Source organism: Eutrigla gurnardus, assembly GCF_963514095.1.
Source record: "Eutrigla gurnardus genome assembly, chromosome: 12".
NCBI lineage: Eukaryota > Metazoa > Chordata > Actinopteri > Perciformes > Triglidae > Eutrigla > Eutrigla gurnardus.
Window position 1 is genome coordinate 8,490,249 of NC_139926.1, and position 19,678 is coordinate 8,509,926.

General features: G+C 44.4%; 1 protein-coding gene across 1 annotated transcript in view; it reads right to left on the reverse strand.

Moving 5' to 3' along the window:
* plcl1 (phospholipase C like 1) overlaps positions 1–19,678 on the reverse strand; it is an 82,527-nt gene that overhangs the window by 6,644 nt on the left and 56,205 nt on the right. Inside the window, exons 5-10 of the mRNA XM_084023310.1 lie at positions 18,350–18,741; positions 16,088–17,213; positions 15,773–15,949; positions 8,929–9,291; positions 4,675–4,878; positions 1,933–2,008 (exon numbers count right to left, since the gene is read on the reverse strand). Of these exons, the coding sequence (XP_083879436.1) occupies positions 1,933–2,008; positions 4,675–4,878; positions 8,929–9,291; positions 15,773–15,949; positions 16,088–17,213; positions 18,350–18,741 (2,338 nt within the window). The remainder of the gene's footprint in view (positions 1–1,932; positions 2,009–4,674; positions 4,879–8,928; positions 9,292–15,772; positions 15,950–16,087; positions 17,214–18,349; positions 18,742–19,678) is intronic.

Genomic DNA, 19,678 nt, shown 5'->3' on the forward strand with positions numbered 1-19,678 from the left:
AATCATACTTTATCAATTATCCGGACCAGAAATCATCCGGTGTTACAGATTAAGCAGCCATGCAGTAATACGCCTCTGGACGTGATCTGTTATGTTCAAATTCATTGTAAAAAAAAAAGTGAGAAAATAAATTGGAACAATTCCATTTTTGTGTTCTTTATTATTTTTTAGTGAATGGTTTATCTGTCTGGGTGTCTCAGGTCTGGATGTCTCAGGTCTTGGTGTCTCAGGTCTGGGTGTCTCAGGTCTGGATGTCTCAGGTCTGGATGTCTCAGGTCTGGGTGTCTCAGGTCTGGGTGTCTCAGGTCTGGATGTCTCAGGTCTGGGTGTCTCAGGTCTGGGTGTCTCAGGTTTGGATGTCTCAGGTCTGGATGTTTCAGGTCTGGGTGTCTCAGGTCTGGATGTTTCAGGTCTGGATGTCTCAGGTCTGGGAGTCTCAGGTCTGGGTGTCTCAGGTCTGGGTGTCTCAGGTCTGGATGTTTCAGGTCTGGGTGTCTCAGGTCTGGATGTTTCAGGTCTGGATGTCTCAGGTCTGGGTGTCTCAGGTCTGGGTGTCTCAGGTCTGGATGTTTCAGGTCTGGATGTCTCAGGTCTGGATGTCTCAGGTCTGGGTGTCTCAGGTCTGAGTGTCTCAGGTTTGGATGTCTCAGGTCTGGGTGTCTCAGGTCTGGATGTTTCAGGTCTGGGTGTCTCAGGTCTGGATGTCGAATGTCTGGATGTCTCAGGTCTGGATGTCTCAGGTCTGGGTGTCTCAGGTCTGGGTGTCTCAGGTCTGGATGTCGAATGTCTGGATGTCTCAGGTCTGGGTGTCTCAGGTCTGGATGTCGAATGTCTGGATGTCTCAGGTCTGGATGTCGAATGTCTGGATGTCTCAGGTCTGGATGTCTCAGGTCTGGATGTCGAATGTCTGGATGTCTCAGGTCTGGATGTCTCAGGTCTGGATGTCGAATGTCTGGATGTCTCAGGTCTGGATGTCTCAGGTCTGGGTGTCTCAGGTCTGGGTGTCTCAGGTCTGGATGTCGAATGTCTGGATGTCTCAGGTCTGGATGTCTCAGGTCTGGATGTCTCAGGTCTGGGTGTCTCAGGTCTGGATGTCGAATGTCTGGATGTCCCAGGTCTGGATGTCTCAGGTCTGGGTGTCTCAGGTCTGGGTGTCTCAGGTCTGAATGTTGAATGTCTGGATGTCTCAGGTCTGGATGTCTCAGGTCTGGGTGTCTCAGGTCTGGATGTCGAATGTCTGGATGTCTCAGGTCTTGAAGTCTCAGGTCTTGAAGTCTCAGGTCTGGATGTCTCAGGTCTGGATGTCTCAGGTCTTGAAGTCTCAGGTCTGGATGTCTCAGGTCTTGAAGTCTCAGGTCCCGATGTCTCAGGTCTGGATGTCTCAGATCTTGAAGTCTCAGGTCCCGATGTCTCAGGTCTGGATGTCTCAGGTCTTGAAGTCTCAGGTCTGGATGTCTCAGGTCTTGAAGTCTCAGGTCTGGATGTCTCAGGTCTTGAAGTCTCAGGTCCCGATGTCTCAGGTCTTGAAGTCTCAGGTCTTGAAGTCTCAGGTCTGGATGTCTCAGGTCTGGATGTCTCAGGTCTTGAAGTCTCAGGTCTGGGTGGAATGTCGAACACCCACATGCCTGCAGCGATGGTCCGTAGTCGTTCGTCTCTTGCTGATGGCGACATCATTTGGTTTCTGCTCTGGCCGTTTTTATTAATTGTGCAAACCAGTTATTATATCTGCCCATTATTTTGTCTCATTCCGTGTTTGATACATGCGGGCCCATTCATTGCTCTTTTAGAGGAGCGTTAATTACGCTGGAGGGCGGCGTATGAGCCGTTTGCCCGGTGACTGTCAGGTTTGATAAATACGACGCAAAATGAGGAAGCACAGCGTGCGCTGTATGCGAACTCACAATATGAAACACAGTCTCCTGTGTGTTTTACCTTCCTTCTGCACCTGAGCGACCCGCTCCTGAACACCATCTGCATTCTCAATCAGCTGTTTCTGGGCGGCAATCATCTGCATAGACAGGAAGAAAGTTTGTATGTGGATTTATTACGCTTGTTTCAAAGCATTGAGCTTTATTTCAAATGGTACCAGGAGTTTTGAAGCCTCAAACAAAAAGCACCAAATACATCAGAATGAGGGAAATGTGTGCTTTATTTCATGTAAAATACACCAGAGCTGGAATCATTTGTCAATTAAATGACCAGTTGAGACGGGAACTTGATCAGCAAATATTTAGATAATTTATTCAACTTTTCAAGTTGGTTCCATCTTCAGTTAGCATTTTCCCCCGACAAAAAGCTGAAAAGGATTTTGCAAACAAACTTATAATATTTACACATTCTTTTCACAAATGAACACCACTTTCATAATTTTTGAAGCCTGAATGCAATTGCCAGAAGTAAAAAGCTAACGTTCAAAAAAACAATTGACTTCAAGATGAGGGAACTTCTTTGTCTTTTATTGTACTAGGTTTGTTGTTGTGCACCAACACCAAGGCAGAGTCTAGTATGTGAAAACCTTCCTCGCAAATCTGATTCTGAAATACAAAAAGAGTGCGATCGATAAGGATGCTGTGAGTTGGAAACCCACACAAATCATGTTTATTTTAAATAAAGAACGAGTGCAAAGGCATAGGAGGAAGGAAGTCAGAGCGGAGACGAAGCGAAGATGGAGTGAAGACTACAAGGCGGCAGCAAGGCGAGAGGAGGGTGAGTGTGCAGTGACTAAGCCTTTGCATGTGTGTGTGTGTGTGTGTGTGTGTGTGTGTGTGTGTGTGTGTGTGTGTGTGCCCAGAAAGGCTGAGAGAGTTGTGATGTACGACTCTGGAGATCACACCAGCCGTGGCTTCATCACACTGACCTGCTGGGCTCACATGTGCTGCGTTCACACTCAAACATCATTAGCTCCGCTGACGTGCATAACCACGACGCGATAGTTGGAAATGAAGCGCTCTCTGTACCAAAGTGTGTGTGTGTGTGTGTGTGTGTGTAGGTGTAATAGCCGAGCACTGAAACAAGTGGGAGAGATTCGTCCTGATCTGACGTGAGAGGAGATGGAGTGGGAGGAGACACAGCTGGTAGTCACTGTGTGTGTGTGTGTGTGTGTGTGTGTGTGTGTGTGTGTGTGTGTGTGTGTGTGTGTGTGTGTGTGTGGAAGACACTTCCATGCATGTCACCTCGGTGTCTTTCTGTATATTTGATGCCTTAGGTTATTTGCATGCAGAACACGATACAAACATTTTTCTGGTGGCTTTAGAAACAGGACCATATAGGATTTTATTGCAGATCACACTCACAATAAGTTGATTTTGGTGAATTTCCATTATCGGGATAATCAAGTGAATTAAAGAAGCTCTCTAGCTATCATGCTATCATGGTAGCTAAGTGGAAAATAGAGCCTGATTTAAAAACTAGGCCATCAGGAATGTGTCCTATACGATCTTCACTAAAAAAAAGATACGTTCTATCTGTGATGCATTAAAAATAAAGTTTTTTGACAAAATGTGAGGTGAAGTGGTTTCACTATGTTTTGAGCTTATTGGGATTATTATCGGGATAATATCGTGAATAACGGTCAGCGCACCTATGCAAGCCTCTGCAGCATTTAGGCAACAAAACTAGGTTAGGTTGAGGAAGATTGTGGTAAGGGGGACAGGGGACAGTGGTTTCCTCCTCCTCCACCTCCCCATACAGACTCCATCCCGCTTGATGTCACCTGTCCTGGCTCATAAATACATGGATAGAGTGCTGCAGGAGTCCTGAAACCCGTTAATGAGATTGCAATTTTGCAAGTCAATGGTTTTTGGTTAGATGCCTGAAGTAAGATTTGGGTTTAAAACAAGCTTTAGAAATTTGAACGTGTTGGTGGTAAAAGTGGCTAAATGAGACTTCCAAAGGTAATCAGGGCAAACTGGATCCGCCTTAAGCTGCATGGTGATGACGTGACGCTATTTGACGTGGTGTAGTTCATTAGTAGCCTCACATCTGCTCTAGACTTCTGGCGATTATTTACTCTCTGAAATCATCAAAGTGGTATTCATTTGCGAAGATCATCTTGGCAAACTAAACAGTTAAACATCATAAAAACATCATAGACATCCGTACGCCACAGAGCTACTTTTCTGCAGTAACCCAAAATCCCATCGGCTTTTTGTGGAGGGGAACCAGGCGATGCCAACTTCTGCAGCTCTCAATGACATATTAATTGATTATGTGGGTTAAATACAACTTATTGTGTACTTTTTGTCGGCATGAATACGAACTGTACTGTGGGCGTGTTAAATGATTAATATTACGTGCAGTATTTATGGTGGGATTGTCTTAAAAGAATCTGTGTGTGTTCACTGTAATTGAGGAAAATGTCACGCAGTGCAACTTCTGACTCACAGAGACGATTCCCAATCAGCAGGATTCAATTCATTGTTAGCTTTGGTCTTTTCACAGAGTTTGCTGACGATAAGACAAAGTGACAGTGCTGCCAGCCAGAACTTTCTCAGGTGGAACTGATCTCTAAATCCTGATTCAGTTGGTGCCGCGTTTCACAAATCCAACAACTTAAGAAACAAGTAAAGACAAGTGGATTCCCCCGTTTAATGCATGTGGATGAAGTCTATATGCAAACAAAAGGATGAAAAGCAGAAGGTGCAGTCGTGTCCCCCCCACCATCGCCTCACTCACCGTGTCGTAGGCAGTGAGCAGTTTGCGTGTCGGCTCTGAGAGGTTGACCAAAGGCTCCAGACATGGGTAACCCTCCTTCAGCACCATGGTGGCCCCCATGGTGCCCTCGGGGCTCTGCAGCCTCGTGGCCAGGCTCTGGATGCACTGCTTGAGTTTGGCCACCGTGGGGAGCCCACACTGCTCTTTGAAGCTGGCGGTGGTGCTCTGGAAAGGAGAGATAGTTTTTAGATCAGATGTACAGTTCCGGCTGTAAAACTAAGCTGGGAAAAGGTCAGAAAGGGTGACACACCCAAACGCACACAAACACTTCCCATCCTATCCCCCGTCATCTGCTGTCTCTCTTGTGATTTAAATCAATATGGCAGTCATTGCCGCTTTTAATCCATTGAAATCAGCCCCAGCTTAAGCGCATTTGGCAAAAAAAAAAGAAGACAATATGGCATAAATGTGGAACAGAAAAATCATTTCAGCATTTTAAATGTTTTTCAACTGCTGCCGGGGTGTCGGGATGCAAAACCGCGTCTGTCAGTGGATCAGACAGAGACGCAACAAAATAGAGACATGTGTCAATCAGTTGAAATGCCGTTTTGGGTCATTGTCGAGATTAAAGTTCTGTTTCTGCACATACAAGAATGCAATTTGCCACCTGGCAGAGCCCCAACTGCTCTTGCGGTTATCACCTGTGTGGAAGTGTGTGTGTGTGTGTGTGTGTGTGTGTGTGTGTGTGTGTGTGTGTGTGTGTGTGTGTGTGTGTGTGTGTGTGTGTGTGTGTGTGTGTGACAGAAGCACAGCGACAGAGGCCTGATGAATAATAACGGACTGTGGCAGATGAGCCCACAGCTGGACTCATGGCAGAGCGACAGGGACAGAGAGGAGGAGAGAGTTCAAGTCGGAGGGAAAGGACAACGAGATTGAAGCGGGCAGATTAAAAGCTGTTGGTGAATGAGTGGATGTGTTTGTGTGCGGGCCTGTGTGTGGAAGGGGGTCTGACACATTGATTGGGCGGGACTGCTCCAGTGTTGAGTGACACGTGAGATGATAGAGATGTTTTTTGACGAAGCTAATCAACCGATGTGGGAAATTTTGCAAACGAATGAGCGAGGAGTGTTTTATGGCGATATCAGAATTAGATTAGTGTCACACAATACCTTCATTTTTCAGATGAATGAATTCTCTACACTTTTCCGTTAACTGCATCCACAAAATCAGCACTGCAGAAGTTACACCCATTGCTGAATGTTAAGTATCGTCTTACAAAGCCATAGTTGTTAAAGAAGTAGTTCCACATTTAGCGGTGTTTTTGGATTAATATCACTGCTGCATCAATCCGTTTGTTGTATTTTACTGTTTAAGGTTGTGCTAATTTGAAGTCCTTTTTATATTGTTGGGTAGTTTCATCGACAGCATCATATTCACTAAGATCATCATATGTTTGTAGTTACGCTGGCTGTCCTGTGAGATCCACGTACCTCTAAAAAGAAAAACAGCCACGTTTTTTTGCTTGGTGACGATGCATTTTGCAGCTGATCCAGGAGGCTTTTTAAATCGTATATTTAACTTAAGAAGAAGGCGGATTCTCTCAATGAATGAAGGAACAATTCATCCTTCAGTTCATCAGAAAAATGAAGAACAAAAGCAAATTTAGAGACACATGGTTTTAACTGGACAGGAAAGGGATGAAAAATTGTAATCCACAATTGTAAACAATCTAAATGACAAGATTTGTCTTTGAGAGGGAGTGGAGTAGAAGTATAAAGTAGCATAAAATGGAAATACCCATGTAAAGTATAATATTTTACAGTTTGAAGAGAAATGTGATACTTCATGTGTGTCTGACTATAAAGTGTGGAGCTGGAGTCAGGAGATAATAAGCTTAGCTTAGCATACACACTGTCAGCAGGGGAAACTGCTAGCATCTCCCAAGTTCAAAAGTACGATTACTAGCAACGCTAAAGCTCACTATCATGGTGAGTCTCGTTTGTTTAAACCGTACAACCGGACGTGTAAAAATGACAATTTGGGCCTTTCCTCGCTGTGACTACAGACGGCTTTCTTGTCAACAAACATTACTGGGTGCACTTGCGTTCGGTTGGCAAGACCGCCTTTGCAGCCTTCTGTGGTTTTTCACGGGAATTTTGGCCCCGGCCCAGTTGACAGCAAGTCAATGGAGGCGTCTCAACTCGACAGCTTCTCGACAGGTGCTGAACCGGTGCCACTGTCCCGCCGCCTGCCACAGGCTTCCCACTGCGATGCTACTGGCCTGCCACTGCCTGTAATCACACTCACTGTCTCTCCAGTTTAGTTGGCCGGTTAGTTGAGGTTGTGACCTGTTAACCAAACCAATATGATCTAGTTTAGCCATCGCTGGTATGAATGAGGACAGTCAGGCAATCAAGGGAGTCGGCAACTCCCTCAAAAACCAAGAATGGTCCTTTGTATTTTGTTTTGTTTTTTGTACATATTTAAGAAACAACATGATGGTTAGCTTTAAACGTTGTCAGGCGTCTATTTTAACTTTACAAGAGTCAAGCTCCTTGCTTCTGGTCTTCATGCTCAGCCAACTTCCAACAATCATCTCCACCGTCTAACAATCTCCTGCTATAACAGATTTCTCCCAATCAGACACAAGAGCATCGGTGAGTTTGGGTACTGATGTCGGGAGATAATAAGTTCTGGCGTTCCAGTTCAGTCTAAAGATGTCGGATGGGATTGAGGTCAAGCAGGAAGTGCAAGGATGGGTTTAATAGTGTATATTTATATATCTTAATACATATTTCTAAAAACAGATATCACGAGAAAGAGGATTCTATTCACATCGCCCATTCACATTGTATTGAGCGATAAGCTGGTGGGTGCTGTGTGACCAGGTTCTCTTATTTATAGAGGCTTTATAATCCTCCTCCACTCTTCTAACTGACTCTCCTTCTGTCCCTGGCTCTCTCCTCTCTCTCTGTCTGTCTCTCAGAGAACCTATTTTTTCTACTTTGTTCACCAAAACAAAAGAACAAAAAGAACATGTATGTGCCTAAATGTTGAGATTTCTGCTTTCATCTTATACAATGAAGACACATGGAGTTGTGTTTGTGTTGCTCAAAGCACTGACAATTAAACCAGGAACAATCTCCTGGTTACTCTGTCTGGATAATCCCAAATCCTCTCTGAACAGTTTCTTTAATTTCTTCCAAACAAGCTCCTGTGGATTATTCCGTGTGGCCGGTACAGTCTGTGCAAACAGCTAAAGTACATTATCTTTGCAATGGAAAAACATGCTTGTGCTCGTTCCTGTGTGTGTTTGGCAGCTCAAACTCTGACAGAAACGTTGTCCTTTTACATCTCATTTCCATGAGATGTAAATGTGTATGAAACAAACTCATAAGCGGTATTTTTATATTTTGTGTCAGTTCTTGCTGCCCTGGACAAACACATGAAGTTGCCCAATGTCCTTCTGGATTCTTCATATGTGTTCCCAATATATGTAATTTTGTCAACCGGATTGTGATTTTATGTTGTACACACAACATCTATTCCATGTCTGTCCCTCCAGAGAGACAACCTTTCTCTGTTGCTATTCATGAGCTTTCTTTCATTTATTACCACAACGAGAAAAGGCCTTCACACACCGGGGCCGTGACCACTAAATTACACGAAAATGTGAAATACTCTCCTGTGAATACTTTGTGTCAAAAGCATCCAGACCAGCAGTGACACAAATTGGGACAGTTCCAGGTTTGTATAGATCCATGCAGGTAGAGGACGGACTACTGGGATCCTACTGATCCAGAGCTGCTGTCTGTCTGAGGGAAACTGTTCTACAGCCTATAAGCTCCTGTAAGCTATTTTATTGAGTTTCCTTTTAGCTAAATGCTTTGAGTGAATTTGAGTTCCACCGGGGTTACAGCATCTAATCTTCACAGAAGGAGTGAATCTGCTGAATGTGCTGCCTTTGTCAATGTTGAAAGGAATAATAAAGTTTGCCTTAGTGTATACTGAATATGTCTGCTCCACACGTGATTGGTTGATGCTTTCATTCGTGTTTTAGCTCAGAAATATCCACCAAGCGTGAAAAATATTGTTTGCTTTTTGACGTATATTTGTGATCTGTGTGAAAGTACAGAAAAGTCTGAAAAAATATATTGTCGTGCAAATGAATTTCCAAATGAATAATATGCCACCGACTTAGTAACTTAGTGAGGTCTATTAAGTCTCTGCTGACTGGCAGTCATGTCTTTCATCAACACCCTCGCCCCCTCTCACCTGAGCTTCCTCCCGCAGGTCCGTGGCCTCTTTGAGGGGGGCACTCGCCAGTTTGAAAGTCTCATCCACCACCTTGATGCCGGTGTGCCTCAGCGTGACGTACTCCCGCCCTCGCCTCCCCACTCTCCTCACCGACAGACCTCGCCGCTGGGCCTTCCCGCCTCCTCGCCGGTTGGTGACCGCCACGTGGACAAACAGGCTGGTGTGGGGTAAGGGGTCCCCCGCCATGCCCAGCAGGGGCACATTGCGGTAGCCTGGCTGAAGGCACTCAAAGGCGACGCTGTACTGGCCGATGAAATCGTCTCCGATGTAGTCGTCGTCTAACACCACGAAGCGCAGCAAGGCCAGCTCCGGCATGTTCACCTGGAGACGAGACGTGGAAAATAAAGTCGGATCCATTCATGCAGCTGTGCACCAAAACAGAAATAGAACCATGGCCAACAGACATTTCACAATGTTCTCCCCACACTGACACTGCTCTCCACGGCTGCTTATGAGGACTGGGATTTTATGGTTACTCATCCTTGTTCTCATGGATAGTTCGGATTTTCAAACCAAACTTAGTTTTGAAAATATAAAAATGTATTCTAATTTGTGTATATAAGTGTATATACACACACACAGACACACACACACACACACAATTCCTTGAGACCTGAAACCTGTTATTTACATCTGAGAGTGCTACAGTGAATCGGATTCAGCAGAAGGAACAAACTCATTTGTTTGATTAGCGAGGCATTTCAAACTTTAATGTTTTGTCACCCGAGGAGAGAGACAGTGTTGAAATGTATCTGTACATTATTCATGCTCGCTGCTCTTGATTTAGAATCATCGTGTCGGCTCTTATTAGCAGCGAAAGATGCACTTAATTAAATTTACAACAGCAAAAGGGTGATCAATTAGTCACACGTTCAAACACCATTTCCTGTTATTAAGTGTCACAAAGCTGTTCAGGCGGAGCATTAATGTTAACGGTACGATGAAAGGAGCGTGCTGGTGGGGCTCCAGAGGGAAACATGCTGCTTGAAATATTACACTTATAATCACGCCGTCAGACTTTATTAGATAGGGCTATAAACGTTCATACATGTAAGCACACACACACACACACACACAAACACACGCATGCACAAATACATACACACAGGATGCAGTATCTATAATTTCCAGAGAGAATGAACTTGCCCCAAGCCAAACCATATGAAATCTTCAGGCTCGGGAGGAAATAAACTCAAGCAGCAGTTGAGACATTCAATCCCTCGTGAATATCAAGATTACAATTTGCGTGTCTGTGTGTGTGTGTGTCTGAATGTGTGTGTGTGTGTGTGTGTGTCCGTCTGTCTGCTTAATTTAAAAGCCTGTTATTATGAATGTTCTGGCTCACAGCAGTAAAGACACTCCTCTGTTCCACTCTGAGGTAAAAGCACAACAAAAACTACAGGGCTGTTAATTATTCGGTTCAAGAATTATAATCATGGAAGTCAGAAGCCGTGTCTCGTCGAGTGTCTCCACTGTCTTTAAGGACGAGTCCCACAAATAGGCGACTGAGCCTTCTGTTTTATAGGCACAGTTTGTTTATTCATTTATATTACTTAAGGATAAGATTCATCTGCAGAGGATACACCCGCTGCATCCTGAGAAACTCAGGTAATAAGACGGTCGCATGTCTCAGCTGTATATCCAGGAGAGGTCTTTCGAATGGGACGCACCACGTTGGCAGGAAATGGAAACTTCAAAGGAAGTACCTCCAGAATTGGGATGCAGCCGGGGGGTTAAGATCTTATACTGAGGGAACAATATCATATAGATTCTGTGTTCATGGTAATGTGTGTTGATGCGTCTCCACTCCCAGAAACTGAAGTTTCATGGATGGGAAAGCCGGACAGGCAGCTCCAGCAGACTGTGTGTGTGTGTGTGTGTGTGTGTGTGTGTGTGTGTGTGTGTGTGTGTGTGTGTGTGTGTGACAGTTAATTCAAATCAGTGAATCTCCACTCTTACGTTATCCTTCCATCTGGAGGCGTTACGTTATAGATAGTCAGTGTGACAGATGTCACTGTGCTCCCATAAACACTCACAACAACAAATCATGGCTGTGGATCATCACTTGTTTAATTCATCAAATACATTGAATTGGAAGAAATGTGTCTTTTTCAAATGTATTTACAAATAGTTAACGTAGTTTTATAGTTTTAAATAAAATATCAGGGAGAAAAAACTATTGTTTGCACGTGGATGTTCATTTACATTAAAACCTCTAGATGAGACTGTTTTCTGAACTTGGCTTGAGCAACATTTTCCAAAAACCACAATGAACTTGTAAACAGGTGCTTGCATTTGAGACCAGTGACAGTTCAAAATATTAATGTATTATAATTTGAGTGCACCGTCTGGTATTTAAAAGAGTACTCAACCAATTAAGCACGGCACTCCAGCAACATTATTGGATTTACTTTGTTGTTGTGGCTTCTTTAACTTAGTTTACCTACTTAATGTGCTCGGATTGATTGGTTTTGTTTTCCTCTGTTAGCTTCGTTACTTGTTTATCATTTCAATGCAGCAAAACCAGAGATGTCCTTCTATTCCTTGTCAAAACCCGCAGACTACATTACCCACAACTTGTGTTCTATGTCGCCAAATCTACTACTGCTTTACTTCAAGCCTCAACAGCTTTGGAATTCAACGATACATTGACTTTCCGAGGACACATTCTTGATCTCGTCTACTGCTCTGGAGTAACCCCTCATAACTGTTAATTTCCTTCAGTCAATCTCATATTATCACAGACTAATTTGCTTTGTTCAATCACATTCAGAAACATGAAAAATATTGACTTGCTGGCCCTCTCTAATGGAATTGATGACTTCCCTAGCAGAGAAGAAATGTATAATAACCACATACTCCAATACAAGGATGCTCTCTCTTCAGCAAAAACCACATACCACTCAACCTTAGTCAGGACGGCTGATGGGGACACCAGAGCACTATTCTCTACTATCAACAATATTCTGAAACCACCTGATGCTCTACCACATCACCTACTCACACAGTCTGACACCTTCATGACCTTCTTCAACGCCAAAATTGAAAATATCCACAAGACCCTGACTGCTTCAAATAACCCTGCATCCTCTCTGCACTCCCTGCCTACATTTTCCTTCAGCTCTCCCCTCGCTAGCTTTAAACTCCCAACTCTCTTGGAAATAACTGGTTTCATCACCAAATCCAAACCTTCCACCTGCCAGCCCACCCTACCCACCTGGTAAAAGTCTGCCTACCTGCCCTGTCCTCTTTAATATCTGACATCGTCCATTCGTCACTGACTTCCGCTGTTGTCCGTCATCATTCAAATCTGCTGCAATAACTCCAACACTCAAGAAACCTGGCGCAGATCTGAATAACTTAAACAACTTTCATCCAATCTCAAACCTGCTATTTTCTCTCCAAAATACTTGTAAAATACTGCTCAGAAAAGCATCTGTCTGACAACAATCTCTACGAACAATTCCAGTCTGGCTTTCGTCCCCTCCACAGCACTGAGACAGCCCTGGCGAAAATCACCAAGGACCTCCTGATGGCATCTGACTCTGGACTACTTTCCATTCTGTTTCTCCTCGACCTGAGCGCAGCATTCGACACTGTCTCTCACAACATCCTCCTGAACAGGCTAGTCCATTGGAATCACTGACATCCATTTTTCCATGTCCATCAACATTGCCACTGTTGCTCCCACATCAATAATGTTAGTCGGGCTGCATACTTCCACTACACAACATCAACCGTCTCCGTCCCTCTCTTACACCAACCTGCACCACTATCCATGGAAACACCCTGATTACTTCCCGTCTGGACTACTCTAACTCTCTCCTCTTTGGTCTTCCTCGGCAATCCCTCCATGAACTCCAGCTGGTCCAGAACGCAGCCGCTCGCATCATCACCAGAACTCTTCTATTGAACACATCACTCCTGTCCTGCAGCAACTTCATTGGCTCCCTATCGAATCCTGCATTGACTTTAAGATCCTACTCCTCACTTTCAAGATCCTCCACAGCCTGGCACCAGTGTATCTCTCTGAGCTCATCCACATACACACACCTTCACGCACTCTCCGAACTTCTTCTGCCATCCAGCTCACAGCTCCATCTGCCAACTTATCCACCATGGGGTCAAGAGCTTTCAGCCGATCAGCCCCCCGCCTGTGGAACTCTCTCCACCTTTAAACCCCGTCTGAAAACGCACTTATTCTGAGCAGGATACTCACAGCATGTGGCTCAGACATCAGCTTCCTCTTGAGCCACAAAAGGCTTAATACTAGTTGTTTATATTTACAGTAGTACTACCAACACCTGTATTTAGACTTTGATGTCTTGGTTGAGTAGTACAAGGTAGTACAATGTAGTACTATAGTAGCCTTTGGATGACATAACAGAAGAATTAAATCATTATCTGGCTGCCCCGTGTCTGAGCTTGGCCGCTGTGTTAAAGCCCGGAGGAGGAATGATTAAAACATAGGAGAGCGTGCCTCCACGGGCTGATACACTTACATGACCAGCATGACCTTGGCCATGCCTCGACACGGCACTCCAGTTCCCCCACAATCCACTAGGCCGGCAGACTTCCTCCTCACTGAAGCTGGACGGACACCGTGCCTTTTCATTCATCATGTACGAGTGTTAAATCCCAGGACATGCCTTAATAACTTTTCTACAGTACGCGACCAGAACCTGCTATTTTTATGAACATTAGCATGGAGCCCCCGGTCAAGGATCAATATAATTTCAGGTTCATACATGTATTTTTGTGACTGTATAGTTGTGACAGCTTGTTTAAAGACGCTGGTTTCTGAATGTGGGATTTGCGCATTACAGATGGAGTGTTTTGATACCGTCACACTATTTAGATAGATGTTCCTTATGAATCCCAAATTGGGAAAATGATTGTATTACAGCAGCTGATTATCAAATAAAAATAAACAGTAAATAATATATATATATATATTATTATATTTAATATATATATTATTCATGGTGGGTTTTTTGAAGTTCTGTGTAATCTCACGACAGCCGTGGTGCATTTAACCACGACATGTAAAATACAACTCCAGTAATATCAAAACAAGCTCACTGTGGTTTATAACAGATCTTTTGACAGCAGCCATGTGGGAAATTGGACCATGGAGCTGCTCATACCACAAGACAGCTGACCAAAAATTCTGACGTGCCAGAAATCCAACCGATGGCAATTAATCAGGTGTCATGACCTCAAACTGAGTGCCAGGTTTGAAAGTAGTTGAGGGCGACCGATTCAGGGCAGTAGCTCCATACAGCGTCCAAACGCTCCTCCTCCTACTGAACCCATTTGAAGACCTTTTATTTAACAGGCATCATAGCACTGGTGATGGTATAAGGGTGACGTCACACGCAATCCACTTACTGTGTCAAACGCACATTTAAATGTCCCTTTATGTCCATCTCCTGCTAAAGATCCATTGTAATTACAGTCATATATTGTTTGGAATAACAGGTTTTACATAACATGTTTGCAGCCTTTGTGAAGGTACATTATGTCTGGATGCTGAACACACACACACACAAACACACACACACACACACACACACACACACACAACATGCCATATCAGTTGTGACAGCTTGTCATTATGGCTCAGCAGGACTCTGTCGGTGTGTGGTGAAAAAGCCAAATCAGCAACACGTCTCCTATAATGAACTCATAAGTGTATTCATAGAGCACCTAATTTAAAATCTTGATGGGTTTTTTTTTCTTTAACTCCCCTTCATTTAAGTACTCTTTGCGCTCCATTTTCATGCAGGTGCAAAGCCAACCGAAAAGCAGAAATAGACCTCTCCAAAATCACATAAGCCTCTTTTATGGTGTGGACATTTTCCTCTTTCACTTTCCTATAAATCTTTAATCTAGTACACTTTTAAATGCACATTCAAATACAATGTTATGCAATGAAAGCAGAATCTGTGCAGGGTTAGATTAGTGAATGACTAACTATAACAAAATGCATCAGAGATGGAACAACTACATTATTTGTTTTCTTTTTCAGTGAAATCATCGCTGATCTGGGAACTCAGAATGCATCCTGAGACATTTGTTTGTTTGTTTTTTTTAGAAAATAAACAATTTTCTCTGGAAAATTAAAATGATATTTTTGCTCCTGTAAACAGGATTATTATGAGGAGCCGTCATGCAGTTATGCAATGGCTTAGAGAGGCTATTGCTTTTCTCAGTATTAGCTGAATGGACATTATTGTGCAGAACAACCCAAATGTCACTTTTTCAGTGCTTGTGCACATACATGATACATACATCTACCATCCCAGAAACTGTGAAATAACACATCCAACTCACTTTTTTTGTGGGCGACCGAGATCAGAAAACACCTGATTCATCAAGCCATTCTGATCTGGCATCCCTTCCTATGTCACATGAAGGCTCACTGGAATACAGCGCCCCCTATCTGAGTATCTTAAGACAGCTTGAGAACTATCTTTGCACAGCTACACACGTATTTTTCTCACAAGCCAATCAGAGCACACTGTGATTTTTCTGAAGGGGGGGCTTAAAGAGACAGAAGGTGAATACAGGTATATTCAATGAAAACATGTTCTAAACCCAAAAGACATAGAACGTCAGTGTCTTACAAAACATTTTTGCCATGATTGTAGTGAAATATAACATTTAGGGGAGCAGTGTGTTGGCGACCTGCAGTCCCCTCCTGGCCCACTAGGAAAACGTTTGCTTCTTTTAAAGAGGATAAGAGTAATTAATATGACTCACCATTACTGAAGCCTATGGTGTATAAAACGGACCTTACCTGAAACTCAAAGGTCTCATCAAAGAGAGGGTCGTCCTGGTTCTGAGCTGCAGTGCGCGTCCGCTGTTCAGCACAGTCAGCCGGGACGCCATGCAGCTCCAGGACCACATACGGGTCAATAACCTCTCCCTTAGCCGCTGATCCCTGAGGCTTGGGCAGGTTATGGGCACTGATCACCTGCACAGTAAGACACAAAGCTGTTGCTGTTACAATCAATACTTTGGTTGATATTTGAGTGGAGAATGTTGCAGGGAGACTAAAATGTGAGACTGAAAGTTACAAAACACACCAAAAACATCAACATGATATCTTCACCTTAATCCGTAGAGTTTGAGCTGGCACTCCTGGCACACAGCCCTGTGTATGAGCGCTGAAATACGACACCTCGTCCCTCATGACGGCCGGTCGGAGAACATAACCACACCCTCCGTTCTGTGAGAAGCGACCTCTGTGAAGGTCCAGCATGGCGCCGGGGGTCTGCTGGTTCAAGGCCACGAGTTGGACCCCTCCTTTCCAGTATCCTTGTGGGTTGGGGTTACTGGAGTCCAGACGCACTGAACTGGGTCGCACCCTGGTTAGGGTGCGCTTGGTAAACATTACAAGGTCTTCTGGGCTTTCAGTGGTCAGGCGCCCGGCCTCTCCTTCGCCCAGCGAGCACAGCGTCCAATAAGGTGGCTCAGAAGGCAGCGGTGTGCTGGGAAAGCAGGGGCTGCTAGGTGGCGACTGCTGCTGAGCCTGTTTGTGACTCGCCCTCTGGGCGTAGAAGCTGCGGCTGCCCGTGCGAGCAATTGCCACCAGGTCTGACAACTCCTTGTGGAGGCGCAGCTTCCTGGGTTGAGAAGGCGGAGGCACCACCAACACCACACCCAGTTCTTCCTCACCAGGGATGGTCATTCGCCGTCCCGCCAGAGGCCCCCCTCCTCCTATCTCCTCATCCTCCTCAGATATCTCCCCATCAGAGCCGTCCTGCTCTGCAGGGAGCTTCTTCCCCACTATAAGGATGCGTCCCTTCAGCTGCTCCGGGGAGGGTAAGGTTGTGGCTCGCCCCCCCAGGCTGACGGGGAGGGCCTCAGGAGTGTAAAGACGGGAGCCAAACCCTTTCTTAATGTGCTGTGCCATGGTGCGCTGCTGGCCTGGAGAGCAACGCTGGCACAAGTACACCAGGAGTGGGTACTGGGAGGTCAGGAAGGCATACTTATTGACCACTTCCAGAGCAGAGCGGATAGTGACGGGCGCATGATGGTGGTGATGGTGGTGGTGGTGGTGATGGTGGCGGGGGATATCTGGCCCGTAGTCGACCCCAAGGAGAGGCTCCCCCTCTGGGCCGTCAGTCACTCCCAGCTCCACGCATCGACATCCAGACTGCAGGGCCTTGATCAAGCCCCCAAGGTCTGCTCTGCCGTGGACCTGGTCATCCAGCAGGTAGGAGCGGTACGAGGTGCTGAGGAACAACATCAACACCGTTACTCATACAACGATCCAAATAATATCCTTATTAAATTATGTTTTATACTGTTAAAAACCTTAAGTGACACCTGAAAATATCTTATGGGATGTTAGTGAAGAGAACAAGATATGAACTGATTTACAAAGTAATAATAAGTGATTAATACCATAGACTGTATATAAAGCGGACGGAGTCATCATGATCATTGGTTTGTGGACTACGGTTTAAAAGTCTCAAGTTTGTCTTTTTGGCAGCATCTTGGATTTTGGCCGATGACATCTTGACATTTTTGCAACCAGTGAACAGAAGTGACCATATTTGGACTGCAGAGGAGCGACGGGTGGATCTGACTTACACAAGCGGCAAAGCATCACCCAAAGCAGTAACCTTACTTTGGATAAATCTGGCTTCTGGTGTGAAGCTGAAGTTAGCTTCATAATTCAAGTGCAACTTTACAGCTAAGTGTTTAAGTCATCTTAGTAACTAATTGCATTGTAAGCATGGTAGCAATGATGCGGTGAACTGTCAAAGTTTACTCTATTTTATTGTTTATTTTACTTTGACCATTATAACTAAATGAACATCCTGCTGTAAACCTGCATAAACCCATGTTTACAATGTTTACTAAGATGATAAATCAAGTGAGAGTTAGAATAAGTTTCTTATTGACTTCTATACAATCATGCTTCTTTTTGCAACCAGAGGAGTCGCTACCTGATGGCCAGTAGAGAGAATGTAGAAAGTTTAAGGCAGCTTTGGCTTCACCTTTCAGAAGTTGCCAGATGATTCATTCTTGCCTATTAATCAAATTTGAAGGCACATTCCAGCCCATAATGTAGCCCAGGTAGATAACAGACTAGGAAAAAAAACATCCAATTACATAATACATCATTTAACACTGGCACAATATGTTCAATTAAATGTGCATATTTTCCGTTTTGGTGACATGCAGAGTGCAGTGAGTAAGCAGAACCATCTGGCAGAGAAGGGGACAGCAGCTTTTAAAAAAGGAACCGTTGAGTGAATTATTCAGAGATACTCAGCTATGTATAGAGAATTCTTAACAGTGATATAATTTGGTAAATAACGTATGTGCTCTTATTAGTAAACAGACTAAATGCCACATGCACCTGATGTAGTAGTGGGACAGAGGCATGTTCATGTCCTGACAAACTCCCAGGTGCTCCGGGTCGAGCAGCTGACACTCTGGAGACTGCAGGTAGCGGGCGAATCCATCCAGACCCAGAAGCCCCCTCTCCTTGCCCTGGGCCGAGGGCTCGCAGCGCCTCAGGAGCTCCCAGCAGCCCTCAGTCGTTGCCAGGGACAACCCCTGCTCCGTCTCCAAGAAGAGGCGGAGGTCCTGAGGGTCCAGACACTCGCGGTCCTTCGACAGCTGCACCAGTAGGAAGTAGACGTCCGGCCGTGTGCAAAGCTCGCAGAAGGCCTCTTGGAACTCCTCGAGTGTCACGTGGGAGGTCAGCTTCTCCTTGCTGCGCTGGATCTCCTTAAAACGCAGACGTACCTGTGGAGAGAGAGAGAGTGAGAGAGAGAGAGACAGAGAGAGAGAGAGAGAGAGAGAGAGAGAGAGAGAGGGGCCAAAGTTTATTGAGCGAGAGATGAAGTGAGTTCATTAGCGAGGCAATGTTATGCCTCATTCATTCACTGACGTTTGATTAAACTTCAGTTATCATGTTTTGAAAAGGATATTAAAATGACCCATTAAACAACAGAGTGAACTAATAACTCCTCTGTCATCGCTCAATATCCTCCTTTTATCTGCGTCCTCTACTTCTCTCCATCTTTTCATCCTGTTCTGAGCCCATCTTCCCTCTCTGATCATCATCTCTGTAAAATGAGTTCCTGTAGATAGTCAGCATTCATGTCCCCTGTCTGAGCCGAGGGTTAGTCTGTCCTCTCTCTATGTTTGTGGGGTAATTCTGTCTCTGTGTTCACACAGCAGGTGATACAGCAGGAGGAACCGACCTCTGTCGAACTCTGGCCTGACTAAACTATGGCCCCAGTGACTTTTTTTTAATGAACCAGAATAAAACTTTAGCATATTTCTAATACATTTCTAATACTTGTACATGGCACGTCCTTGTTTGAACACTGGATGTTGAATAAATGTTGTGAAATTATCTCCATCTTAACCTTTTTGGCACAGATTCCAATATCACTTTTTCTGTTTCTTACATCTTAATATTAGACTTACAGATTGAAATGTTACTGCATTTGCATAATAATCTCTTAAGAAGACCTTTAGAGCAAATTCTGCCTGTTTTAACTTAACCTAACACATGTACACACATACCAGTCCCTGTGTTCATTTAAATCAAATTTAAAAGCAGCAGATCCAGAAATATTTTTGCAATATGTGGGAATATAAACAACTGTAATGTCAACTAGTTGTGTGGTTATATTGATAGAAATTTAATTATGTCATGTGGGGTTTTCTGATC